Genomic DNA, 25,634 nt, shown 5'->3' on the forward strand with positions numbered 1-25,634 from the left:
AGGATCATGTGAGCCCAGGTGGTTGAGACTGCAGTGAGCTGAGATCATGCCACTGCACACTGGTGTGGGCAACAGGAGTAAAACCTTGTATCACAAAAAAAAAAAAAAAGAAAAGAAAAGAAAAGGTGAGGTTTAATGTGTTTATTATAAAATAATCTGAGTGCTCTTTTCACTCTATTGATATTAACCCTGGTCAAATAAAGAAAAGAATATCCACATTTAGAAATTGATTTGCAATACCTAATTTCACCAGAGGATGGTAGAATAGGGTCAAAATAGATGAAAAAGTGCTAGTTTATCTATTTTTCTCCCAGGAGTTCACAATAAAGCTGAATGATATATCTAATTTGTAGGACTGTCAAAATCTATTTATTCAACTGTCAAAATCTATTTATTCGAAAGTAGAATTTAGAAAGGTAAGATGATTGGTTGGTTGGTCAATTTGCTTGTTGGTCTGTTTTGTTTGCAGTAGGAAAAGGGAGGGGGGAGAATTCCATTCTGGGGGATAAACTGACATAGAAGTTCTTCGTCACACCAAATCGAGATAACAGGAAACTAAGCCTCTGAGAGAACCATGAGCTTATTAGACAAACAGTTAAAAAACAAACTGAGTTGATTTGTAAGAACTTTACAAAAGCTGGAGAGAAGAGAACTAATAACCCAACCGCAACCTTCCATTCAAAAGCCTTTAAGGTTGGGAGGATTCTTAGCGAGGGCCCGGGGGTACTCAGCAGGAGAGAGAAGGATTTTTTTTTCTACGAATGAAAATTCCCAGTGTACATCCCGCTAGGCATCTTGTCTCCCTCATCATGCCTCCTCCTTTCCCGTCTCATTCATCCTTCTACACAGAGGAGAGTGATTTAGAAGATCTTCAAAGGGAACTCTGGCTGCTGAGCAGAGAAAAGGGGATATAGAGACCAGTCCACGGTTCATTTTCCAACACTAACTGAGTGCCTGCTATATGTGGGCTACCAGATCCCAGGATTTCAAAGATAAATAAGACCTGGTCCCTGCACTTGAGAACCTAAAAACATAGGAGTCAAGAGGCACTGCCTACCTCTCAATCCTCCCATCCTGTAGGCTGTCACACTAATGGTCCCCCAGCCACCATGTACACAAGCACTGTGACCTTGAGAAATCTTTGACTCAGTGTTAAGCCCCTCTTCAAAGGCTCTGACACCCAACTGTTTCCCTTTACCTGGGTTCTTGAGCCTGGGTTGCCTGGAGCATGTGTCTGAGAGTCTTCTGATCTCGTCTTCTGCAGACAGCCTCCCCAAATTACAAACTCCCTGCCTTTGCTGATCTCTGAGGGTTGACAGTCTTCCTAGACCAGCCCCACTTCTCCTAGACCTCTCGCCTTGCCCTGCATTTAATAACCTTTGTTGTCCCAGCAATAACCTAGTCTTGCCCTTGGACTTGAGGATGCCTGCTGGGCGGGCTTGTTAGGGCTGGTGAGGGTAGAAAAGCACCTCAAGGCAACCTACACAGGCAAAGATGAAAGTCAATTATCCATGGAAACTGCAAATATTTACACCATAATTCAGCATAATATTGTATGGCATTGTTTCTTTGTGGCAGCATAGACAAAATCTAAGTCATCAGAACCTGCCTTTTGCATTCTCAATTCTTGGAAATGATCCAACAAAGAGATTAAGGGAAAAGTTCTGAGTTTCTGATTCCAAATCTGCTATTTACCTACTGATGACCTTGGATAAGTTACTTCACTTCTGTGAGCCTCAGTTTCCTCAGATAGAAACCAAATTAAGAATAATACCCTATAGCTTTGTTGTGAGGAGCAAATGAAATAATGTATGTTAAAGTCTTAGCACAGTACTTGGCACAGAGTAAGTTTTCAATAAATATTAGGATAAAATGACCATGGCAGCATGTGAAAGTGACTTCTTGATCACTTAAGAAATCTGAAAGTATTAGCATTAGAAATTTTGATTGCTTTTTTTGTATTCTAAAAACTTCAGGGTGCAAATATATGAAATATTCAATTAAAAAGAACCAGTTTTCACATCTCATTAGTCAATCCCCAGTTCCTATCGGGGTGCTTATTCAAGCTTCTCCCTTTTAGATTGTTTCTCTTTTGCCACTTGCATTTTTAATTGCATTTTCTTTTTACTATAGACTTAAAAGAAATACATCAATTTTTTTGTTTGTTTGAAACAGGATCTCACTCTGTCACCCAGGCTGGAGTGCAGTGGCATGATCTCTGCTCACAGCAACCTTGACCTCCCAGGATCAAGTGATTCTCACGCCTCAGTTTCCTGAGTAGCTGGGATTACAGTTGTGCACCACCGTGTCCAGCTAATTTTTGTATTTTTAGTAGAGATGAGGTCTTGCCGTGTTGGCCAGGCTGGTCTTGAACTCTTGACCTCAAGTGATCCACCCGCCTCAGCCTCCCAAAGTGCCGGTATTACAGGGGTTAGCCATTGCACTCAGCTAAAATACATCAATTTTTTTAATGTTAAGGTAGAAATAGATGTAAAATGAAAAGTAAACCTTTCCCTCCCACCCCAGACTTATTCTTTTTCTCCAGAAATAATCACTGTCTCCTTTATCAAATTCTTAGCAATCTTTCAAGCTTCTGAACATATTTTTTTCATACAAAGGAGATCATACTATAATACTTCTGTGCTTTTTGCTTTTTCATTTAACACAATAACATGTTATATAACAAAACTTACAGATCTACCGCATTATTTTTAATGGCTACATAGTAGACCTTTGCTTAAATGTAACATGCTTTAAGGCATTCTCCTACTGATAGGTGTTTATTTATGACTCTTGTTAATATAATAACAATGTTTTTTACCTTATGCACAATGTTTTATACACATTTTGGCAAGAATATGTGTAGGACAAATTGCTACCAATAATGCAATTAGATCAAAGGTCAATGCATTTTTAATGTGAGTAGATATTACTACCAAACTGCCCCCAAGGCCACGAGATGGCACCAAATTGCACTCCTCTCTCTCTGCAGGGCATGAGAGTATCTGCTTGCCTGCAACCTTCCACCATATGTAGTATCCAAGTTTTAAATTGTTTTGATCTAATAGGTAAAAAAAATTTTTTGCCTTTTAAATTTTCATTTTCTTTGTCATTTTAATTTTAATTTTGTAAATTACAAATTAAACTAAGCATTTTTTTCATGTACTCATTAGCCATCTATATGTTTATAAACCACCTGGTAAAATATTTGCCCACTTTTCTATTATTTATCTAATGAATTTGTAAGTGTCTTTCTATATTAAAGGAATTAATCCAGATCTGTCATATATCGTGTGATACAGCATTACAACTTAAAAAGAAAATAGTCGTGTCACTAATTACATATTCATATCTATATATCAGATATATACCTGCTCCATCTATATAGCCTAAAAGAGAAAAATAAAATGAAAAAATTGAGACTGATTTTAAAGTTACAGTAAAGGTCATTCTAACATTTTATTATTTTACTGAATAAAATAAGCAATATCAACTAGTTAATCATTTATTTACTATGTTTACCCACACATATGAGTGACTCACAGATATGATTAATAAAATTTCAATCTTTATATCATTTTACAAAAATTTACTGTATAAGAGATCAGGCCATATGCAACTTGCCTAGAGAACGAAGTTTTGAAACTTACCTCTTTATTGCATTACCTATAATTATTTCATGGTGAGTGTTTAAAGTCATCAAGATATTTGATTAAATAATTCTAGAAGAAACCAGTACATACTAAAAAGAGTTGACAGTAGTGATAAGAAGCAAGATGATCATATATTTTTTTGTAAACCCTGGTGGTTGATGAATGCTAACACTAGAAAAAAAATCACTATTTTATAATTCTTAAAAATCTCCATTTTTCCCATGAATAATGCCCCAATTAGACTAAAAGTTTCTGATGGATTGAAATTATATCTTATAGTTCTTTATAGGCCCCATAATTAATAATTTTTCATAAATATTTGCAGACTAAATATGAAATTAACAGACATTTATAACTACTTTGAGTGTTACCTAGTTAACACTGTATACTGGGGCTTAAATAAAAATCAGTAATTTCAGGATAAATACATATATTCCCCATATCTAACTATTCCTGCTATGTCTCTGGTTCACCATGCCTTCACATATACAACCCTTATTTCTATAGTATTGTATTTTATTTAATCCATTGCATACTTTAAAGATTTTCTTATCTATTTATTGTTTCCAGTTATCTAAACATAGCTAGTATTTACTAAACTATTAATCATTTGCAGCAGTATATTTTGGGAAAATGAATACAGGTATAGGAAAAATTATAGAACAAGAAAATGTTAAAAGTCAAGATCAATAGTATCCAACAATACCATGGAGTCCCATGTCCTTGGAGCTTGAGGGTGCCCTAATAATGATGAAATGGTCCTAAAATAGGCAAAAATGGTTTTAGAGGTCATCTGCTTACAAAAGTGCAGACAGTGGTGATTCTGCTATCCTTAAGTTTCTCTTGCTCCACATATGCCTGGATTTGTGAGAATAATGTGACTTAGAAGACTGTGAAGATCCAGGACTCTGAGAGTGGGGAGAGGCCCTCTGCATGAGGTTTCGGGAAATGGCCCTCTGGAGATTCTTCATGGAAGACCCTGCAGCCATGGTGATCACCCAGGGATGGTCCAGGGCCTGGCCAGCTGACATGCGATGACCAGCCTCCAAAATCAGTAGTTTGTCTATAAAGTCCTTTGCCAAGTGGGAAATGCTTGGCCAAGGCTGAGAATAAAAATAAATAAGTTAGAATAAAATAAATAAAGTAGAAATATACACAAACACGAAGAATCCTATTCTTAATTACATAGATTAATGCCAATCAAATCCAAAAAACTTTTTCAAATAAGCAGTTTTAATACTGTGTCATTACATATATAGAGGAACTAAACCACTTTTGAGGGAGGAAAAGAAAAAACTTTCACAGAAGAAAAAGACAAACACAAACACAGAAATTATCTTCCAAATTCTGTCCAATGAGTGAGAAAACCTTCTCAGAAATCTGTCCATCATGCTGTTGTTATCAATACGGGTTCCCATACTGCATTTATAGGAGCTGGACAAGGCAAAGCAGCTGTCATTTATGAACTATGTCAACATCAGGTCAGTGTTTGCAACATCGTCGTCATCTCACAGAGTTCCTGTGACTTCAAGAATGAGAAGGAGTAGAAGGGGAAAGTGGAATGGATTGAGAAATCATCAACTTTTCCCTCCCTTTGAAAGCTTACTCTGAGCCAGGCACAGTGGCTCATGTTTGTAATCCCAGCACTTTGGGAGGTTGAGGAAGAAGGATTGTTTGAGTCCAGGAGTTTGAGACCAGCCTGGGCAACACAGCAAGACCCCATCTCTACAAAAAATGTAAAAATTAGCCAGGCACAGTGGCACATGTCTGTAATCCCAACTACTCAGGAAGCTGAGGTGGCAGGATTCCTTCAGCCCAGGCATTCAAGGCTGCAGTGAGCTATGATGGCACCACCACACTCCAGCCTGGGTGACAGAGTGAAACTCTGTCTCTAAAAAGAAAGAAAGAGGAGAGAGAGAGAGAGAGAGAGAAGAGGGGAGGGGAAAGGCAGAGAGAGAGAGAGAAAGAAAGAAAGAAAAAGAAAGAAAGAAAGGAAGGAAGAAAAGAAAAGAAAGAGAAAGAAAGGAAGAAAGGAAGAGAGAAAGAGGAAGAAGGAAGGAAAGAAAGAAAAGAAAGAAAGGAGGGAGGGAGGGAAGGAAGGAAGGAAGGAATGAAGGAAGGAAGGAAAGGAAGGAAGGAAGTGAAGTGCACTTGCTCAAACACACTGGGCCCTCACTGTTCCCAATCAGCTGGGAACAAATAGATTCAACATGTAACAAATAGATTCAAATAGATTTGACTACAAATAGATTCAACATGTAACAGCTATGACACAGTACAATATGCACAGCTAAGTAGTTCCTATTTCAGGGATTTATTGTGGCAGTGTTTACAGCAATTGCACATACTTTAAGTACAATAGCAGCACTTCATAGTGGCATTTCTGAGCATGGGGATAAGAAGGCTGTTGCTTTATACTCAAATTTGCTTTCTGCATTATCTGCTGAGAAAGAAAAGAAACATTTAATCTGAGGAATGCAAGCCCCTTTAAATTATCAGGCCAAGAGAGGCACTGAAATATAACAGACTTCGCTTCTCATTCTCCTCTTGTGCTAAATAATTACCTCTTGAAGACGCTTGCTATGTGGACTCCACACTATCTAACACCAAGTAGCCATAAAGTGCCATAGGTTGGACACCATCACTCATACCCTACAGTTCAACAATATAGCCAATCACTAATCAATGTTATTTCTGTAAACCAGTGTTAATTCCTCTCAAACAACTTTGCATCAGCCCAGACCTAAGAGCACACACCCCACAGAAGTTAGGACATTTTCCAGAGCAGCTGTCCCCACTTTGACCTGATCAGACAAGCTCTTAAAAACTATATTTTGTGCCTCAGCCTCATCCTTTAGGTTGACTCTACCAACACATACCACATACCTGGAAAACACTACAGTTTAGTATCCTTTGTCCTCTACAAAAGAGAAACATTGAGAAAATTGCCCATACATTTGCTGTATCTCAAACACAATTTCTAGTTGATGTGTGTTTTTAAAAGATGGTATTTCCAAGGAAAGATAAGGGAATCCTTCCATGTATTGTCTTTGCCCTTGTGTAAGGATAAATCAGAGTCCATACATAGACATCACACTCTCCAATCTCTTAGCACCCTATTAACTTTATGTTTTGTTTTTTGTTGTTTTGTTTTGTTTTGTTTAGAGATGGGGTCTTGTTATATTGCCCAGGCTGGACTTGAACTCCTGGTCTCAAGCCATCCTCCTGCCTCAGTTTCCCAAGTGACTGTGACTACAGGCCCACTCCCACCCCCACCCATGCCAACTTAACTCAGAATTTGTTTGTTTGTTTGTTTTTGAGATGGTGTCTCACTGTGTTGCCCAGGCTGGAGTGCAGTAGCACGATCTTGGCTCACTGCAACCTCCGCCTCCCGGGTTCAGGCGATTCTCGTGCCTCACTCTCCCAAGTAGCTGGGATTACAGGCATGTGCCACCAAACCCAGCTAATTTTTATATTTTTGTAGAAACAGGGTTTCGCCACGTTAGCCAGGCTGGTCTCAAACTCCTAACCTCAGGTGATCCGCCTGCCTCGGCCGCCCAAATTGTTGGGATTACAGGTGTGAAACACTGCCCCCAGCCTTAATCCAGAATTTGAATAATAAGAAACAAGTAAAAGAACTCTTCTTTTTTTTCCTTCAGTGTATTTAGGTAAATGAGACATGAGAAATATTTATCCCAGAAATAAAAGTTATAAAGTAAATAAGCATATCTGACAAATACTCAAATACAGGAAAAACAAAATATAAACTCTGCAAGTCTAGAAAAAGCACATCAGTGACTGACACTCACAATGCCATGCCCTCTGGTTCTGGCTAGACATCTATTTGGCCCTGAATCCAGACACATCTATCTGAGCTCAAGACTATTTAAATGAAGGTTAAATTAGATGGCTCCTCTGGAACATTTTAAGACAAGCAACTGAATCTTTCTGAAAGAATATAAAATATGTGCAGCAAGGTTTATGGAGAGCTTATTAAGATGACCCCAAATGATTGTGGGTTTAAAATGCAGTTGCAGAAAATAAAGTAACTGGAAAAAAAGTTCTTCAGCCAAAGCTTATTATTCAAACATGAGTTATAAATTGCAGAATTTCTGAGCCATAAAGAACAGCTGGAGAGTATCTAGGAGTCAATTTCACATTTCACATTAGAAAAGGGCAGCTACAGAAAGAAAATGAACTATTTTAGTTTTCTTTTATTAATCTAAAATTGATTTTCATCTATGTTTAGTAAAGTATAAAATAGACTAATATACATACACATACATATCTATTAATGAATAAAAATGGAGTGTGCATGCCCCCAAATGTTTAACTAATAGTGCTATATAACCAAAAACAGCTAGGAAACCATAGGTTGAATTGAATACCCACTCTGGACCAGCTATCACCTGGTGACCTCATTTAGTCTTTTCACTAGCTTTCCCATCCATTTGATGTCCAATAAGCTTTCCTTATAATTTCTCCTCCAAAATTCGGCCATCCCCACCCTTTGCTTCAAAATTCCCCTTTGTTTGGCGTTTCTCGACAGTCTCAGGTAGACATGGCCCCAAGTCCCACTGCTAACCCATCTTACTGTGGAAAAAGCATGAAGTCCTTGGATCTGGACTAGACACAGGCAGTCTGACCACACATAGCTCTGCAACCTCGGGGTCTCAGTTTCCTTGTCAGAAAAATGGGGATCATCATATCTCCTTCACAAGATTGCCATTAGGACCATGTTAGACCAAGGATGTGAAAAATGGTTTTCAAACTGTAAATATTGTTGCTGTTGTTCTTGTTACTATTAAATCCTCACACCTTAATTCCTTCCTCAGTTCTTTTGTGGACAGATTAACCAACTGCACTTAGAGAACTGGAATATGAAAATTATCCAATAATTCTCAAACCAATTCCATTCACGATAGCATGATAAATGTGCACCCTCAAAAAAGTTATGTGTTAAAAGGTAATGAACCATGTTACAAAAAAAGGAGAACTTTATTTTATCCCAAGATCGTTAAATTAATTTAGTTGCAAGTAAATTATAATATTTGTGGATATTTCAGGCCTTTTTTCCCCTTTTCTTCTTTCTTCATCTGGTTCTTTGCCTATTTTTCTGTCTTTTCCAATAGAGATTTGCTTCACAGTATAAAACAACAGTAACCCAAAAAAGGCATAAAACTGAAACTCATACCAGCAATTGCGCTACTTGTTAGCTTTAAAGGATTCAAAGGAATTCGGAGGGATGGTATCTTACATGCTGTAGATGTCTTCACTCTCACCTTCAGAGAAGTGAGAAATTATTGTGGTTTACTGCTTTCCACTTTTTTGATGAACAATTTTCCTCTGTTGTTTGCCCATATCCAGGCCCTTTAAAATAGTCTGGCTCCCGTCGCACAACACAGCCTGGCCTGCCCTGGCGAGGACCTTGCTGGACTCTTCTCCAGCATGGTTTCTCTAACTTCCTCTCAGTGGTGACTCTCTAATTCATCTCCCCAGCTGGCCACTTGCTGGCTCTGTTCTCCAGCTCCCTCCTATTCTGCCTTCTTCTTCCTTTCAGTTGCCTTCCGTGGTCTGGTAGTCAGATCCCACTTCCCTCTCTAGTTTTCTGCATCAGCTTCCAAATTAAATGTTCTGTTCAGGCTTCTCTTTATCTAGTGGTCACATATCACTTTGTGTACTATAGATCCCCTATCTCTCCTCCTCACCATGAGCCCCAGGAATCCCATGGAGATTGGTGGTGCCTCTTCGAGGAGACAAGAATCATATATTCAAGATTAATATTTTCATTCTCTTCTTTTTTATGAACACCAATTAGTGGGGCTAATTTATATCTTGTGCAAAAGATTGGTAAATATACAAAAGCTAACTAGGTAACTGGTTTAAAGAATGACTAATATTCCTACAACTAGTCAACGCTTTAATATTTCTCAATTCCTTTGCATAAATGCCCACAAAAAATCATTATACAAATAATTATTAGGACCAGGAGTGGTGGCTCATGCCTGCAATCCCAGCATTTTGGGAGGCTGAGGCAGGAGGATCACTTGAGCCCAAGAGTTAAAAGACCAGCCTGGGTAACATAGTGGGACACTATCTCTACAAAAATACAAAAATTAGCTTAGCCTGGTGACACACACTGTAGTCCCAGCTTCTCTGGAGGCTGAGGTGGCAGAGTTGCTTGAGCCTAGGAGGTTGAGGCTGCAGTGAACTGTGATCATACCACAGTAACCAGCCTTGATGACAGAGCAAGACCCTGTCTCAAAATACAAAGAAACAAAAATTATTAAAAAGCTAAACACTACATACACAACATAGACCCGGTCCCTAAAATTCTAGATGCAAACCTTTGAATTTAAGATTGTAATTAATGTTACAATTTGCTAAATATAGAGCTCTTGAAGTATAGGACAATTATTGGTGGATTTAATTAAATAATTTTTTTAAAGCTACAAATATCTATTTTTAAAAATAAATAAGCTATCATTCAATTCCTTGCACTAGAAATACTCATTGTCACATTTATCTCCACAAAAATCATAAGTTTTATTAAAAATTTCTACTCGTGACAACCTTCTGATGAATTTTCCTTCCTTCTTTGAACATTAGTGTATGTTCTTGGTAGAATTTAACTCAGGCTTTGCAAATAAATTTTATGTAAATATGCCCCAAACTGATTACTCTCCATGACTTTGTTAGTAGTAGACATGGCAAAAATTATTCTTCCACATCTCAGGAAGCAGAAGATTCCATACATCATTTTTGTTATAGATGTTTAATATTTTTATTTCTTTATTTCTCAATCTACAAAGCAGATTTTAAATGCTTTATCTTGCCAAAAACGAAACTGCAGAAAGACAAAGCATTGACTAATTATGTCAGAATGCTCTGTCTGCTGGGGCATTTGTAAATTCTGGGAAGAGTGAACACATGTTCACAAGTCACAGGTGCCATTTAATTTTAAAATGGAAAGTTAATTAATCTTACACTAGGCTCATAAAGAGGATTTTTGTGTGTGAAGGGGCTCTGCTTTGAGAGAAGGAATGCTTCCATTTCTTTACTCATAAGGAAAACCCTAAATTTAAGTAAAATTGGGTACAGTTGAAGTTTTTTGAGCACCTACTATTTTTCAAAGCACCAGAAGTTAACAAGAGGAGTGTTCCATTTTCTCTAAAGAAAAAACAACGTAAGAGTGACCAAAATAAATGGGTTGGCCTTTGTACTCCAAATCAACAGATGACTCATTCTTCTATGCATAATATACATTTATTGTTCATAATTAGTGCTTATAGTATAAACATATAGAATAATGTATTTATTATTTATAACTAGTTCTTGCAGTAGAAACCTATTAAAGTATAATATAAACAATATAAACATAGTATTAATATTAGGTCAGTTTCTGGAAACTTTACTCAAATAGTTCCTTTCCTCTCAACTCTGTGAATTCCACTGATGATATCAATGTCAAGATACAACCTAATCAAGGAAGCAGATAGCATAGCTACTGTTATAACCTAATCCCTAATTCAAGGTGACATCTACACAGTCAAAACAAAACACACCACCATCATTTCCCTTCCTAGAAACACTTATTCTCTGTGATTGAGTTTAAGAGATGAAGGTTTATATCCATTCAGTTTAAGGCAAGTCAGAGAAGAGATGAAGAAAGGGATAGAGCAGAAAATGAAGTTACTTTTGTAAGTATTTAAACCACTAAAATTATTTTCTATAAAGTAACTTTTAAAGTAAAAAAAATCATTACAAATCAATAAGCACCACATTTTTGGTGAGCATAAGTACTTAGGAACTAAACCGTAGGAATGGGAACCAAATTACAGGAATTAAGGCTTAGCAGACCTATCTGAAATATGGTACAATATTCATTCCAAGAATTCTAGTCATGATGGAAAGAGAATTAAAGTACTGAATGTTCTGCTTTTCTTTCCTTTTTTCCTACTTAATAACCTGAATGGAGAACAAGAGAATAAGAGAAGTTAGGGGAGAAAAGGAGACCGAACAAAATTGGGATCATGGCTGGTGAAAATAAGCATAATCAATCGACATGTTACTTCTAAAAGAGAATATCAGCAAAAGTTTTTCCTAACAGTATGAGAATCATAGGTGAACCTAAGTAGACAGGGACCATTTTCTATCAATATCCATGTGGGATTTTAAAATGTATATACATACGTATATATATATATACACACACACATATATATACATATATACATATATATACACATATATACATATATGTGTGTATATATGTGTGTGTATATATATGTTTATATATGTGTATATATATGTGTGTGTGTGTGTGTGTATATATATATATATATATATATATATGTTTTAGGCTAGGCACTGTGGTTCACATCTGTAATCTCCGCAACTTAGGAGGCCAAGGTAGAAGGATCACTTGAGACCAAGAGTTCAAGACCAGCCTGGGCAACATAACGAGACCCTATCTCTACAAAAGCTTTTTTTTAAAAAATGAGCTGTGCGTGGCACATACCTGTAGTTCCAGCTACTCAGAAAGCAGAGGTGAGAAGATTGCTTGAGCCCAGGGAGTTTGGGGCTGCACTGAGCTATGATCACACCACTGCGCTCCAGCCTGCTGGGTGACACAGTGAGACCTTGTCTCTCAAAATAGAAAAAAAATGTTTTTAATATCAGTGTCTGTCTTTGTCAGCTAGCTAATATGGTTATAAGACTTCTTATTTAAAAATCACTGTATTGCTCACCAAAAAAAGATGACTGTGATATAGTGGAATATAATTAGATAAGCATATATGATTCACAACTCATTGATGAGAATTCTTGTAATTTATCATTAATATTAAAATTCTAACACCAACCTTTCTTCACTATTCCATGAATCACTTGATAAATGAAGTTTGTACTGCAGAAAAAAAGTCATAAAACTAATAACTTACTTAGGCAAAATTCAAACTTTCAGTCCCAGTCTCCCAAGTTAATAGTAATTACCAATAACAAAAATAATGAACGTACATATAGCACTAACTCTGTATACACTAGCATATGAAAATAGTCTCAGCACCTAAATCTATTAACTTACTTGATCTTCACAGCAACCCTATTAGGTAGGTACCACCAAGATTACCATTTCACAAATGCAGTAACTGAGATAGAGAAAAAAATTTTAAATGTCCAAAGTTACACAGTTAGTAAATTGCAGAGCTGGTAGTGGAATCCAGCCAGTCTTGTTCCAGATAGTGGGATTTTTTTTTTTTTTTTTTTTTTTGGTTTGTTTGTTGTCGTTGTTGTTTAGAGAGAAGGTCTCACTCTGTTACCCAGAAGACTAGAGTGCAGTGGTGTGATCATAGCTCACTGCAGCTATGATCCTCTTGCCTCAGTCTTTCAAGTGGCTAGGACTATAGGCACATGCCACCATGCCCACCTAATTTTTAAAAAATGTTTTTTGTAGAGATGGAGTCTTGTTATGTTGCCCAGGCTGGCCTTGAACTCTTGGGCTCAGGTGATCCTCCCACCTTAGCCTCCCAAATCATTGGGATTATAAATATGAGCCATCATGCCTGGCCCAGATTGTGTTCTTAATTATTATATTATACAGTTTTTCAAAATACTTATATCAATATGCATGCATGTACACACACACACACACACACGAATGCATGCATCTGAGCTCTAAAGTTTTTTTGTTTGTTTGTTTGTTTTCATTTGTTTTTGTTTTTGTTTTTTTGAGACAGAGTCTTACTCTGTCACCAGGCTGGAGTGCAGTGGCTGGAGTACAGTGGCGCTATCTCGGCTCACTGCAACCTCCGCCTCCCGGGTTCAAGCGATTCTCCTGCCTCAGCTTCCTCAGTAGCTGGGACTACAGGCATGCACCACCACACCCAGCTAATTTTTGTATTTTTAGTAGAGACCATGTTGGCCAGGATGATCTCGATCTCTTGACCTCATGATCCGCCTGCCTCGCCTCAGCCTCCCAAAATGCTGGGATTACAGGCATGAGCCACCGCTCCTGGCCTAAAGTTTTTACATTTTACTAGTCCATGTATTCCCTTATGTGCTTTTGCATATATTCTGTCTATTTGGAATTTTCTTCCTTCCAGAAACTCCTACCCTTCCTGCAAGATAGCACAAATGTGGCCCTTTTCATGGACCCTGACCCAATTTTCCTAAGCATGATAGATTTTCTTCCATTGCCCCTGTGAACTTTGAGGCTCTGTTCCCACTTATATTAAAGCACTTGTATTTGAAGAGATACATAATCATATTTGATCTCTCAGCCAAGATCACGAGGCTCCTAAGAGCAGAGACACTGAGCTGAACAAAATTTCTGGCACGAGGAAGGCCTGACCAGAAGGAAGGGGTGAGGACCACATAAAGATGCCTTCAAATGGTCTCCATGATGAGTCCTTTACTTAGTGTCTCAAGCACGAGCTATGCCACCATCCAAAAGCCATTGTGATGGCACTGGCAATCAAGCAGATAAATGAAGGCCTTCCTTGCACACTGGGGATGAAATCTTTGCTCTCTTCCATCCCTTCTCCACCATCTGCTGTACCTGTCTACCCTGGCTGCTCCTCCAGCACTACAGAAAGCAACTAGAAAAGGGAACTCCTATGCCTACCCTGCAAAACCCAGTGAATAGAGTAGATGTAGCCTTTCAGACCACCTACATATTCCAGAATGGATCTAATAAACTCAGCAACTAAAGATGTTAATTATCTAATAATCTACCTAACTATAAGTCAGAAATTCTATGCTGTGTTCAAAACAGTTATATCTGAGATACAGTTACTCATGCAGTTATATATAAATCAGAATCTTTTAATATTTTTCAAAAGCAATTTATTTGTAATTGAATGCATTCTCCATGCTTATTCCTTTTAGATGTCTTATTGAATGCAGAGAGAAAATATGATAGTATCTCTGCCTTTAAGGAGTTTATAATGTCTTAAAGCAGCAACCTATAGCAACCAGATTAAATTAGAACAAATGAAATTAATTGTAATTCTAAACAGTATTTGGAAAAGGGAAAGAATGACAGAAGTGGAATGATCATTGAAGATTTCATGAAAAAGAATATATTTCACAACAAAATCCAAAAAAACTTCAACATTAATATTATGGCTAATTTTTACTTATATATGAGTGGAGCTAGAGTATGGCTTTGTTAGATATTAGTATAACATTTAGTATTATATTAAACACATCACTCCCCTTTACCATAAAAGGTATACCACATACATCTCTGGAAGTTTTCATCCAATTTATTTTATTTTATTTATTTTTTTGAGACAGGGTCTCACTCTGTCACCCAGGCTAGAGTGCAGTGCTGCAATCTTAGCTCACTGCAACCTAGACCTCCCAGGCTCAAACAATCTGCCCACCTCAGCCTCCAGAATAGCTGGGACTACAGGCACACATCACAATGTCTGGCTAATTTTGTGTATTTTTTGTATTTTTTGTAGAGATAATGTTTTGCCATGTTGCTCAGGCAGGTCTAGAACTCCTGAGCTCAAGCGGTCCGCCTGCCTTGGCATCCCAAAGTTTTGGGATTACAGGTGTGCACCACAATGCCCAACCTATTTAATTTGATTTTTATAGCTGAATTCTGGGAAAAATAAGTGATTTATACCATGTGTCATATCTGGAATTTCAGTTATAGGCAAAAGAAATCCTTTTTGAAAAAATGTGAATTGTTATTTTACAGTTCTGCAAATCAGAAGTCTAAAATGGGTCTTATGGGCTAATATCAAAGTGTCACCAGAGCTGTGTTCCTTCCAGAGGCTCTAGGGGAAAATGCATTCCTTGCTTTTTCCAGCTCCTAGAGGCTGTCCTTATTCCTTGTCTCATGACCCGTCTCTCCATCTTCAAAAGCACATCATTTCAACCTGTTTCCATAGTCATATCTCTTCTCTCTAGCTTTGACCCTCTTGTCTCCCTACTGTAAAGAAACTTGTGATCATATTGGGCCTCCCAGATTATCCAGCATAATCTCACAATCTCAAGAGTTTTAACTTAATCACATCTGCAAATTCTCTTTTACCACATAAGGTAACAATCACAGATTCTGAGTATTAGGGCATGGACATCTTTGGTGGGCCATTATTCTGTCTACCACATCTATGCTTCCAGACTTGATGATATGGGAAACCAAAATATATCCACCAAAATATACTTCTTTGGCATATTTTGAGATGGCTCTTTAGAGGAGCTGCAGACACAACAGTGGCTCTGAAAGCTGTCCTTTTGTGGAAAAGATTTGCATCTGTAGAGGAAATCTACATTAGCAAAGTAAACAGTGGATGCAAACAGGATTTCTCTGAGACCCATTATCAGCCTTATCCTAAACTAGGAAAGATTAACTCATAGGAAATATCTGACAGTATTAAAGTTCCAACAGGGAAACTGTCGCCACTGGATTCCATCTATTCTTTCTGAGAGCTGCTACCTGAGAGACTTCATCTGCATAACAAGACAGCCTTTTCTCACCATGCCTTTTCTCCCCTCCCCCTCCCGTAACCTGTCTCCAAACTCCAAGTCTCTGTTCCTTTCTATACAGTATGAAAACTTCAGTCATTTGGCTCTTCTTTAAGTCTCATCTTTTGTGTGGCTCCTGTGCACAGAAATAAATTTATATACATTTTCTCCTGTTGATCTGCCTAATGTCAGTTTGCCTTATAGATTCAAATTATATTCAGAAGAAGGGGAAGGAAAATTCCCTTTACCCTACAATGGTCACCTGGTTTTAAATAAAATTGGTACAATTAGCAATTACTAGACTTGGCAATAGATGCTAAATATATGGTAATATGATGACAAATGAAAACATGATGATATACTTTTCTGAATCTACCAATATACGGTTCCTTGGTATTATGAACTGAATATTTTATTCTCTCAGAATTCTCTGTTGAGCCCTAACCCCCAGTGTGGCTATATTTGGAGATGAGGCCTCTAGGGAAGTAATTAAGCCACCAAACCTGTGGTATTTTATTATGGCAGTCTGCACTGACTAAGACACTTGGTGATATCAAAAGAAATGTTAATATGCTGGACATGAGTGCCTGACAGACATGGGGAAGGAAATCAAGAGAATATAAATCTAGTACTTTATTACAAGCAGCCATACTCCTCTGTGGTGTATTTTGTCAGTACTCTGGGGCTACAGGCAGGCATTTCCTCAAGAAACAGAGGGTGCCTTGCACCTCCCACCATGGAGATGCTATTAATGCTCCATCTAGACCCTGGGCCCCTCTTTCCTGTATGCATGCACACACCCTTCTTTTGAAGTGCTTTGCTTCTAAATCCCAGCCCCCTGCTCTTTTTCAGCAGATTGCCCTGGGGCTCATGGAGTCACTCTGCCTTGACCTCAGAAGGCCTGAGAATTTACCACCATTACCAACCCCAGTGACCAACAGATAGGTATGGTGTGAAAACCCTGCCCATTAGCCTCTGGACAATGCTGAGAAGTATTAATATCTCCCCTGCTGAATAAGGCCTACCCTCTGTGGCCTTGGCCCCTTTGCATTCCTTGTCCTGCTTCCCTCACTCCCTTACCTGTCTCCCCAGGAGTATATCCATAATAAATCACTTGCACATGAATCCTCTTCTCAGAGTTGCTTCTGGGGAAACTGACCTTAGGAACTCTCTGAATTAAACCTAACAAAAGGATTTTTTAACAGAAAATGTTGTATATTGTTTATTATTCTTTCACATTAAAAATAATTATAATATCTAGTCCAAATATGGCCCCAATGGACCACACCCCCAATACCACACTCTGTGTAGTTCCCCCCAACATTGAATCATGGCTGGCCTAGGACTCAGTAACCAACAGAATGACGCAGACATGGAGCTGTGCTATTTTCAAGTTTAGCCTTGAAGAGGACTGGCAACTTCCATACCTCCCTTTTGGAATATCCCCTTCCCTCAGCTGTCATGTAAGAAATCTGGCTGCCCTGCTGGAGAAAGCACATGGAGAAACCCATGGAGGAAAAGAGAGCCAGAGATGCACAGAAAGAATGAGAGAGAAAGGTCTAGGAGTCCCAGTGATATAGTTGAACCCAGATTCCAGCCATCCCCACCAAGATGCCAGACATTTGCGTGGGGCCCTCATGGATATTCCATCCCAGTCAAGCCCCCAGATGACTGCAGTCCCATCCAACATCATGTGGCACAGAAGAGTCACAAGCTGGGCCTCATCAACCACAGGTTCATGAGTCATAAAGAAGTGATGATTGTTTTAAGCCACTAGGTTTGGGGATGGTTTGTTATGCAGTGGTAGATAACCAAAACAGAAATATATGTTCTTTGTAAACAAAACAAAAATAGAAATACAAAGATATTCAAGCTATAAAGAAAACCAAAATGATCCAAATCACCATACCTGGAGAAAAGCCCTGTAAACATTCTATTGTATTTCCTCCTAGCCTTTTCCCATGCAAACATTTCCCACATGAATGTGATCATAGTGTATACACAGTTTATATCCTGCTTTTATTCCACTTGGCAGTATATTGTGAAAATTTTCCAATGTCATTACAATTTTTAAGTGTGCATGAGTTGGGGACATACTCTATCATATGGATGTTCAGTAATGTATTCAAACATTCTCTCAGGACTCTTTTTAATTTTTTACTTTTGTAAATATAGCTTGGATTAGTACTCTTACAGTGAAACCTTTGCTGCATCTGGGATTACTTAGATTCTTACAAATCGAATTATCAGATCAAAATACATAAATTTTTTAAAGTTCTTGATATGGTTTGGCTCTGTGTCCCCACCCAAATCTCATCTCAAATTGTAATCCCTGTAGTCCCCGTGTGCCAGGAGGGGAACAAATTGGACGTGATTGGATCATGGGCGGTTTCCCCATGTTATTCTCATGATAGTGAGCGAGTTCTCATGAGATCTGATGGTTTTATAAAGGGCTCTTTCCCCCTCTCTTTCTCTCCTGTCGCCATGTGAGGAGGTCCAAGCTTGCTTCCCCTTGGCCTTCTGTCTTGATCGTAAATTTCCTGAGGCCTCCCCAGCCATGCAGAACTGTGAGACAACTAAACCTTTTTTTAAATATAAATTACCCAGTCTTGGATATTTCTTTACAGTAGTGTGAAAATTGACTAAGACAGTTCTAGATTCATATTTTCAAACTGCTTTCCAAGAAACCTATGACAATTTGTCCTCTACAAGTACTTAGTGAGAGGGCTAATCTCTCAGTACCCTTCGCAGCCATGTGTAGAATTTAGTTGTTTTTTGTTTTATCTTTATGAATTTGAAAGACAATAAAAAGACGTTTTTGTGTTCATTTGCATTTCTTTGGTCATTAGTGAGGCTTTTAATAATCAATGGTATTGCATTGTCTGTGAATTTTTCCCATCCTTTCCTACTTCCTTGTGTAAATTTTAATTCTCATTTATCAATCTGTATGAGTTTGTAAAAACATATACATGTACCATAAGGCACTAAAGGTCTGTCAGAGTGCAGAAAACATTATATTTAAATTTGTTATTTAACTTTAATTTTGCTTAAAGATGTTGCTGTAGATATACATGTTACATTTTAAGTAGGTATAAGCAAATATCAATGTTTTTCTTCATGAGAAATTAGAAGTCAAATAAATTTGCTCATCTGCTGTACATGAAATGAATTCCTATTTTGTCAGGCTTCCCACACACAAGCCTTGGCAACTTTCCTTCCCTACCCAAAAACAACAAAAAAGTTAACACATTCACGAACACTGGGAGTTTCAAGTTTAATCAGTGGATAAATATTTTACACAAGCTGTGAGGTTAAACATTTCGCTGAGAAAACACTTCATCACAAAAAGGGCTTGGATCATCAAGATTTAAGGCAGAAAAATCTCTCGCCAAACACCCAAGCATCATGCTGAGTTTCTGTGAACACATTAGTCTAGTCAGCCAGCTCAGGCTCTGCACAGATTGGAGAAAAAAACTGCAGAGGAACTCATTTATCTACTTGATTGTCAGTGTCATGTGCTAACCACAGGCAGCTAGTAATGGAGGCCCTTGCTATCTTGAGTCAAATGGCTCTCAGTCAGGGGCGATTTTGCCCCACAGGGGACATTTAACAATGTCTGGAGATATTTGGGGGTCCCACAACTGGGGGAGGTGCGTTACTGGTATTTAGAGTAGAGGGCAGGGATGCTGCTAAACATCCTACAGCACACAGGACAACCCCAATAATCATCCAGTCTTCAATGTCAAAAGTGACAAGGTGGAGAAACCCAACTCTAAACCAACATAATAGAAATAAAATAATGCTCTCTTACCTCTCCTGTATAATTATATTTGCCTTTCAGAATCTTCCTGTAAAGCCTTGTCTGGCTTTCATCATCAAAAGGCAGGAATCCACTAAGTAAAGCATATGTGATCACACCAAGAGCCCACATGTCCACTGCACTGGTATAAGGCTTCCTTAGCAAAACCTCGGGAGCTATGTACTCTGGGGTCCCACAGAGTGTCTTCATTGTCCAGTCACCACTTTTGTTCCCGGAGTGTGCCAAACCAAAATCTGTAATTAAAATTTTCGACTCTGCACCTGGATGATAGTATAAGAGGTTTTCAGGCTTTAGGTTCCTATGAGTTATTCGCAGCGTGTGCAAATACCTAATCCCATCAGCAACCATCTGGAGGATCCTGACGGCATCCCGCTCTGTAAAGGATCCCTGAGCAATGAGTCGATCAAAGAGCTCCCCTCCAGTAGCCAGCTCCATTACCATGTAAACTCGATCCTCAGCCTCAAAGATCTCCATGAGCTGGACAATGTAACGATGGCTAACCCGCCGCAGGACGCTCAGCTCAGACACGCACGCTTCTCTACCTTCTCTCTCTCTGGTTTCCATCACTTTTATTGCAAAAGGTTTCTTGGTGGTCTTCTGCTCTACCCTGACAACCCTGCTGAAACTGCCTGTCCCAATAAGAGCTTTGATGTCATATCTGTTGGGAAGAAAAACCAAACATGTTATCCCCAGAAGTGATGATTCTCAAAATTATTTAAGTCCATGCTTTATATCATCTTTTCTATCCTTCTATTCCTCCCGTCGGATTTATTTGCTTATTATTACTTGTGTTTATTATTTTTTGAAAGGTGCCCCAAATCCTGTTTTGAAATGGAGGAAAATGATATAAAGGTAATTTGTTGGTAGAAAGATAATCTTAATACAATAACTACCATTTATTATACAGTTATTATATGCCAACAATTTTTAAAAATCTTACCCCTACTAAAACCCTGCTGGGCAATATAATAATATCCCCCTTTTTCGAATAAGGAAATTCAGACTTAAAAAGAAGTTAAATGAGTTGTCAAGGGCACCCAGATTGTGGTTGGAGTGGATAGGATTCACATTCAGCCCCTTCAAATGCATTTCACAAAAACTGTTTCAAGAATGTTAAGACCCCCCTCTACCAATTTCTTTCCTTCCTCTAGCCTTTGTTTTTGTCATTCTTCAACAACAAACAAATCAAGTGGGGGAGAATAAAGTAGAAGCTTACTCCTGTTTATAATTTCTCAAAAGACAGAGGATCCCATATCAGGAGACAGAGAATAAACGGTATGTTTCTTTGGGTTGCTTGACTGTGAGCTCAGCCCCAGGCTCATCTTGTACACAGTAGCTATTAATAAGGAAGAAGTAAATGCAGCTGTGCTATTATAAGAGCAGGTTTCAGCAGTCTGGTGGAAGTAGTGTTAGGGCCACCTTGCAGCCAGTAGCTTCTCACAGTCTCCCTCCATCCCCATTCCCACACTTGGAATTTCTAGGCAGTAAAGAGAATTTTAACATAGAATGTATGTCAATAATATGTAAACCAATTATCCCACAAAAAGGCCAAGAACATATGTTTACCTATGTAACGAACCTGCACATCCTGCACATGTACCCCTGAACTTAAAATAAAAGTTGAAGAAAAAAAGGCCAGGATATCAGCTCAGATTTCAAATGCTAGGGATCTTAAGCTTTAATTATCTGTGTAAACGTCTATTAAAATTTAAGAATCTGGCCAGGCATGGTGGCTCATCATGTAATCCCAGCACTTTGGGAGGCCGAGGTGGGAAGACTGTTTGAGCCTAGGAGTTTGAGAGAAGCCTGAGCAAAAAACTGAGACCCCTTCTCTATAACAAATTTAAAAATTAGCCAATCATGATGCACAGCTGTAGCCCCAGCTACTGAGGGGACTGAAGCAGGAGGATCCCTCGAGCCCAGGAATTTGAGGTTGCAGTGAGCTGTGATCAGACCACTGCACTCCAGCTTGGGTGACAGAGTGAGACCTCTGTCTCAAAAATTAAAAAAATAAAAAATAAAATGGAATCCTATCAAATTTAACCCTCTACTTCATATTTAAGACATGTTGAGAAAATGCTAGACTTAAAATCATGATTGTATAGCTGGAAAGAATATTAAAGTTGGGTATTTAACCCAACTTCTTGTTTTACCGACGAGGAAATTTGAAGAACACATTAGACAATTGGTTGTTTACGTTATAGAGTCAGAACACAGGTCTCCTTTTTTTTTTTTTTTTTTTGAGATGGAGTCTTGCTCTGTCACCCAGGCTGGAGTACAGTGGCATGATCTTGGCTCACTGCAACCTCTGCTTCCCGGGTTCAAGCGATTCTCCTGCCTCAGCCTCCTGAGTAGCTGAGATTACATGTGCACGCCACCATGCCTGGCTAATTTTTGTATTTTTTTTTAGTAGAGACGGGATTTCACCATGTTTGCCAGGCTGATCTTGAACTCCTGACCTGAAGTGATCTGCCCACCTCAGCCTCCCAAAGTGTTGGGATTACAGGTATGAGCCACTGTGCCCGGACTTCATTTTAATAAAACCTCTCCTAGCTAAGGATGACAGAGAATGGAATGTACTCAGGGAGTACCCAGGGAGAAGGCACGTTTTTATATCACATCTTCAATACCAAAGATTCAAATGCAAATACTAAACTATGCTTTAAATAGTCTTACTTCTTTTATTGAGCTTATTTTTCCTGTAACTTTTTTTTTTGCCTTCTTGTTTGTTCTTTATATTCCTGTGTGTATTGAATAAAAATGACATTTGGCTGTACCAGATTACAGAAAACAGCTTTGTTCTCCACAGAGCATTTAATTTTCTGGCCAATTACCTTATCAAAACAGATAGCAATTTAGTAATCTTAAATAGATTCTTTCCCCTTTTCCAACTCTGCTTTTTTATTCACATGCATTCTCAGTGTGATTTTGAAGATAATCACAGGCATTTCAAATTCTATTGCTTTGCAGACCAACCAAGTTTTATATTACCTCTATTGTGGATGAAAGCACTTTGTAAATGCTAATTTATCACTATGCCCTCAAAGCGCCATCAAACTCATTTGTTCACAGAATTAATCATATCAAACAAACTACCATTTCTGAGAACTACACGCTTTTGCTCAAATAAAAGAAGCTTTATTCAATACTGTTAAGGGGGCCTCATATTTCCAATATTTGAAAAAATGCTAGTAATTTGGCAATGGAGGAAACAGTACACTTTAAGCCAAGATTTAGAGTGGTGGAAATAAATGCCTCAGATTGTTATTCAATTTGACACATAACAAATTCTTATAGCTACAGCCTTGCTCGTGAGTCCTCAACTGCCATGAATGGTGACCAACTTTATGATTTGCGTGGCTATACCTTGTAAAGTGCCTAGCACAGAGGAGTAGCAATAAACACTGAACAAAAGAATCATTCACTGAATACATATTATTCCTAAATCATCATATATATTTTGCAAACATTAAGTAAAGACCACATCAAGCAGAGAAGAATGCCTTTATAAGGTCTTTTCATTTCCTTCACTTTTACCCCTCCACTCTCTTAAAGAGTAGCACCAAAGTCAGTTTAGTAGGATGGACAATTTCATATCATCCCAGAGACTATGTAAATTGGAAATACTACTTTAACCTCAGCTGCTATGATACAAACTGGGAATTTTTGAACATAGATTAAAGATTTGAAACAAGGAAATAATAGTGTTACAATCTGCTTGAGAGAAACAATTGTAATAAACTCCCAACAAGAAAGTAAATATACTCATATTTAAATTCTATCATCTCTTTTCTGCAAAAGCTATAGATGGAATCACAATGGAGAAGGAAGACAACTGTGTTCTAGTCCCAATTCTGCCATTAACTTGGACAAGTCACTTAACCTTTGGGGACTCAACTACTCATTGGTTAAAGATGAGCCTTGAGTTAAAGTCTCTGAAGCCCTTATAATGTTGAGATCCTCTACTTCTGTGATGCCTTTACACTCTATGGGGCTGGCTCTACCCCCGGATTGGGAATTAGGAGGGTGGATGAAAACTAGACAAGACTAGCATCATCTCTCTGACTACAAATGACCAGAGATGCCATTTAACCAATTCAGTCTTGACACAACCCTATACCTACTCAGATTCAGTTCAGTCATATTAGCCAGCCTTGTTCTTCTCTAAGCTTAGCAGCCACTGAACTAATCCTCCAGGAGTCACTGAACTAAAAGTTCTCAAGGAGGCCAGGAAATGGCTCTGCATAGATTCTGGAGAGAGCACTGTGATGAAGTGAGCATGCAATTCTAGGACCAGCAGTGCCTTGGGAAGCCAGCTGAGACACCCATTATTGTGTCTCCCCAAACACACAGAGGAGAAGGGGATTCTGTGATTTACTTGGTCAAAATGTCCAACATGTCCAACATGGTACGCTCAGGAGGCCAACCAACCTGAAATCTTCTACATAGGAAGGGCTTATTTGTACTTCATGAAAACAATAATCAGCATTGCACTAATGTCTACATGAGGACTGGTGCCATGCACTGTGCAGCATAATTTACATGTATTACTTTAATTATGCTCACAACAGTCTTATGAGATAGATACTCCCATTTTACAGAGCTAGAAACTAAGGAAGGAAAAAAGCTAAGGAATGTTCTACACGGTACATGACAGAAGATATGGAACTGGACCTCAAGTCTGGCTGACTCAAACGCGCATCCCTAGTTCACTCACTGTAATCCCAATTTTTAGAATTTAGTGGAAGATCCTTCACACACTAGGTCTGGCAGGAACCAGCCCCAGGATATTAGAGGCAAAGCTGTCTTCCACGACAGATGCTGGAGGTTGGCAGGCAGTCCTCTCACACCACCACCCCCCACCTCCGAAGATAGGAATTCCTTCCCTTGTTTGCTGCTGCTCCTGCTCTCTTTTTCCCCATCCTCTGAACTCCCTGCTCAGAGATGTCAAAGAGAAATTGTACTGGGCACTTACGGAACACAGCAAGGAAGGCTTATCCCAGACTACTGCAATAGGAGTCAAGGCTTCTGCAACAGGGGAAAGAAAATGGACGCCTTTGAAACAAAAGGCAAGAAAGTTTTTAAGCGCTGGGGTGAGCTAGTGGAAAAGAATGGGAGAAGCTTAGGGAGAGGTGATCAATGAGATCTGTGTTTGCCACCTGGCCCTTATGGAAGGTAGGCTCCTACCCTCCCACAGAGACTGGGAGACAGTGGCCCTAACTCTCTTGATGACTACATTTCAAAGGGATGGCTCCCAGGTGCTTGAAAAAGACACTCTTGGGTTGTAGAAGATTTACATCTCAAAAGGGCAGAGAAAGGGGGAGATCAGTGGCCTATCATCCGAAAGAACCCTGTTCAAAATTGAGTCAAGCTGAAGGAAACCTTGAGGCGGTCTTGGCCAGGGGCTTTTCTTTGTCAGCCCAGTCCCAGGCCAGTTCCTCACATGACTCTTTACCTGGCAAGGACCCGGGGGTCGAACTTGGCTCGGAAGCGAGCCACCTGTATCCTCTGTGCCGCCTGGGCCGCCGCCTCGGGCCCGGGCCCCGCGCCTCCGACGCCGGCTTGATTTTGACCTTCGTGCTTGGCCCAGGCCAGCGCTGGCGGCCCCGGGACCACCTTCCTGCTGGCGCCGCAACCCATACCCGCAACACGCCCGGCGCTCGCGGGACCTGGGGACTCGG

General features: G+C 39.0%; 1 protein-coding gene across 1 annotated transcript; it reads right to left on the reverse strand.

Annotated features, from left to right (window-relative positions):
• Positions 1–3,614: 3,614 nt before the first annotated feature.
• PSKH2 (protein serine kinase H2) lies at positions 3,615–25,634 on the reverse strand. The gene is made up of 3 exons (XM_002819241.5): positions 25,409–25,634; positions 19,945–20,611; positions 3,615–4,756 (listed from the first exon to the last, which is right to left on the reverse strand). Exons 1-3 carry the CDS (start codon positions 25,591–25,593, stop codon positions 4,451–4,453), a joined length of 1,158 nt encoding a protein of 385 aa, XP_002819287.2. The 5' UTR covers positions 25,594–25,634; the 3' UTR covers positions 3,615–4,450.

The sequence above is a fragment of the Pongo abelii genome, chromosome 7, assembly GCF_028885655.2.
Source record: "Pongo abelii isolate AG06213 chromosome 7, NHGRI_mPonAbe1-v2.0_pri, whole genome shotgun sequence".
In the NCBI taxonomy this organism is placed as follows: Eukaryota; Metazoa; Chordata; class Mammalia; order Primates; family Hominidae; genus Pongo; species Pongo abelii.

Excerpts from the sequence above, each read along its gene's own strand:
- PSKH2 (XM_002819241.5), bottom strand. The coding sequence starts at position 25,593 with ATGGGTTGCGGCGCCAGCAGGAAGGTGGTCCCGGGGCCGCCAGCGCTG. Across the intron at positions 20,612-25,408 it reads GACCCCCGGGTCCTTGCCAG|ATATGACATCAAAGCTCTTA; the intron begins GTAAAGAGTCAT and ends TCTTCCCAACAG. Across the intron at positions 4,757-19,944 it reads AATATAATTATACAGGAGAG|CCTTGGCCAAGCATTTCCCA; the intron begins GTAAGAGAGCAT and ends TTTTATTCTCAG.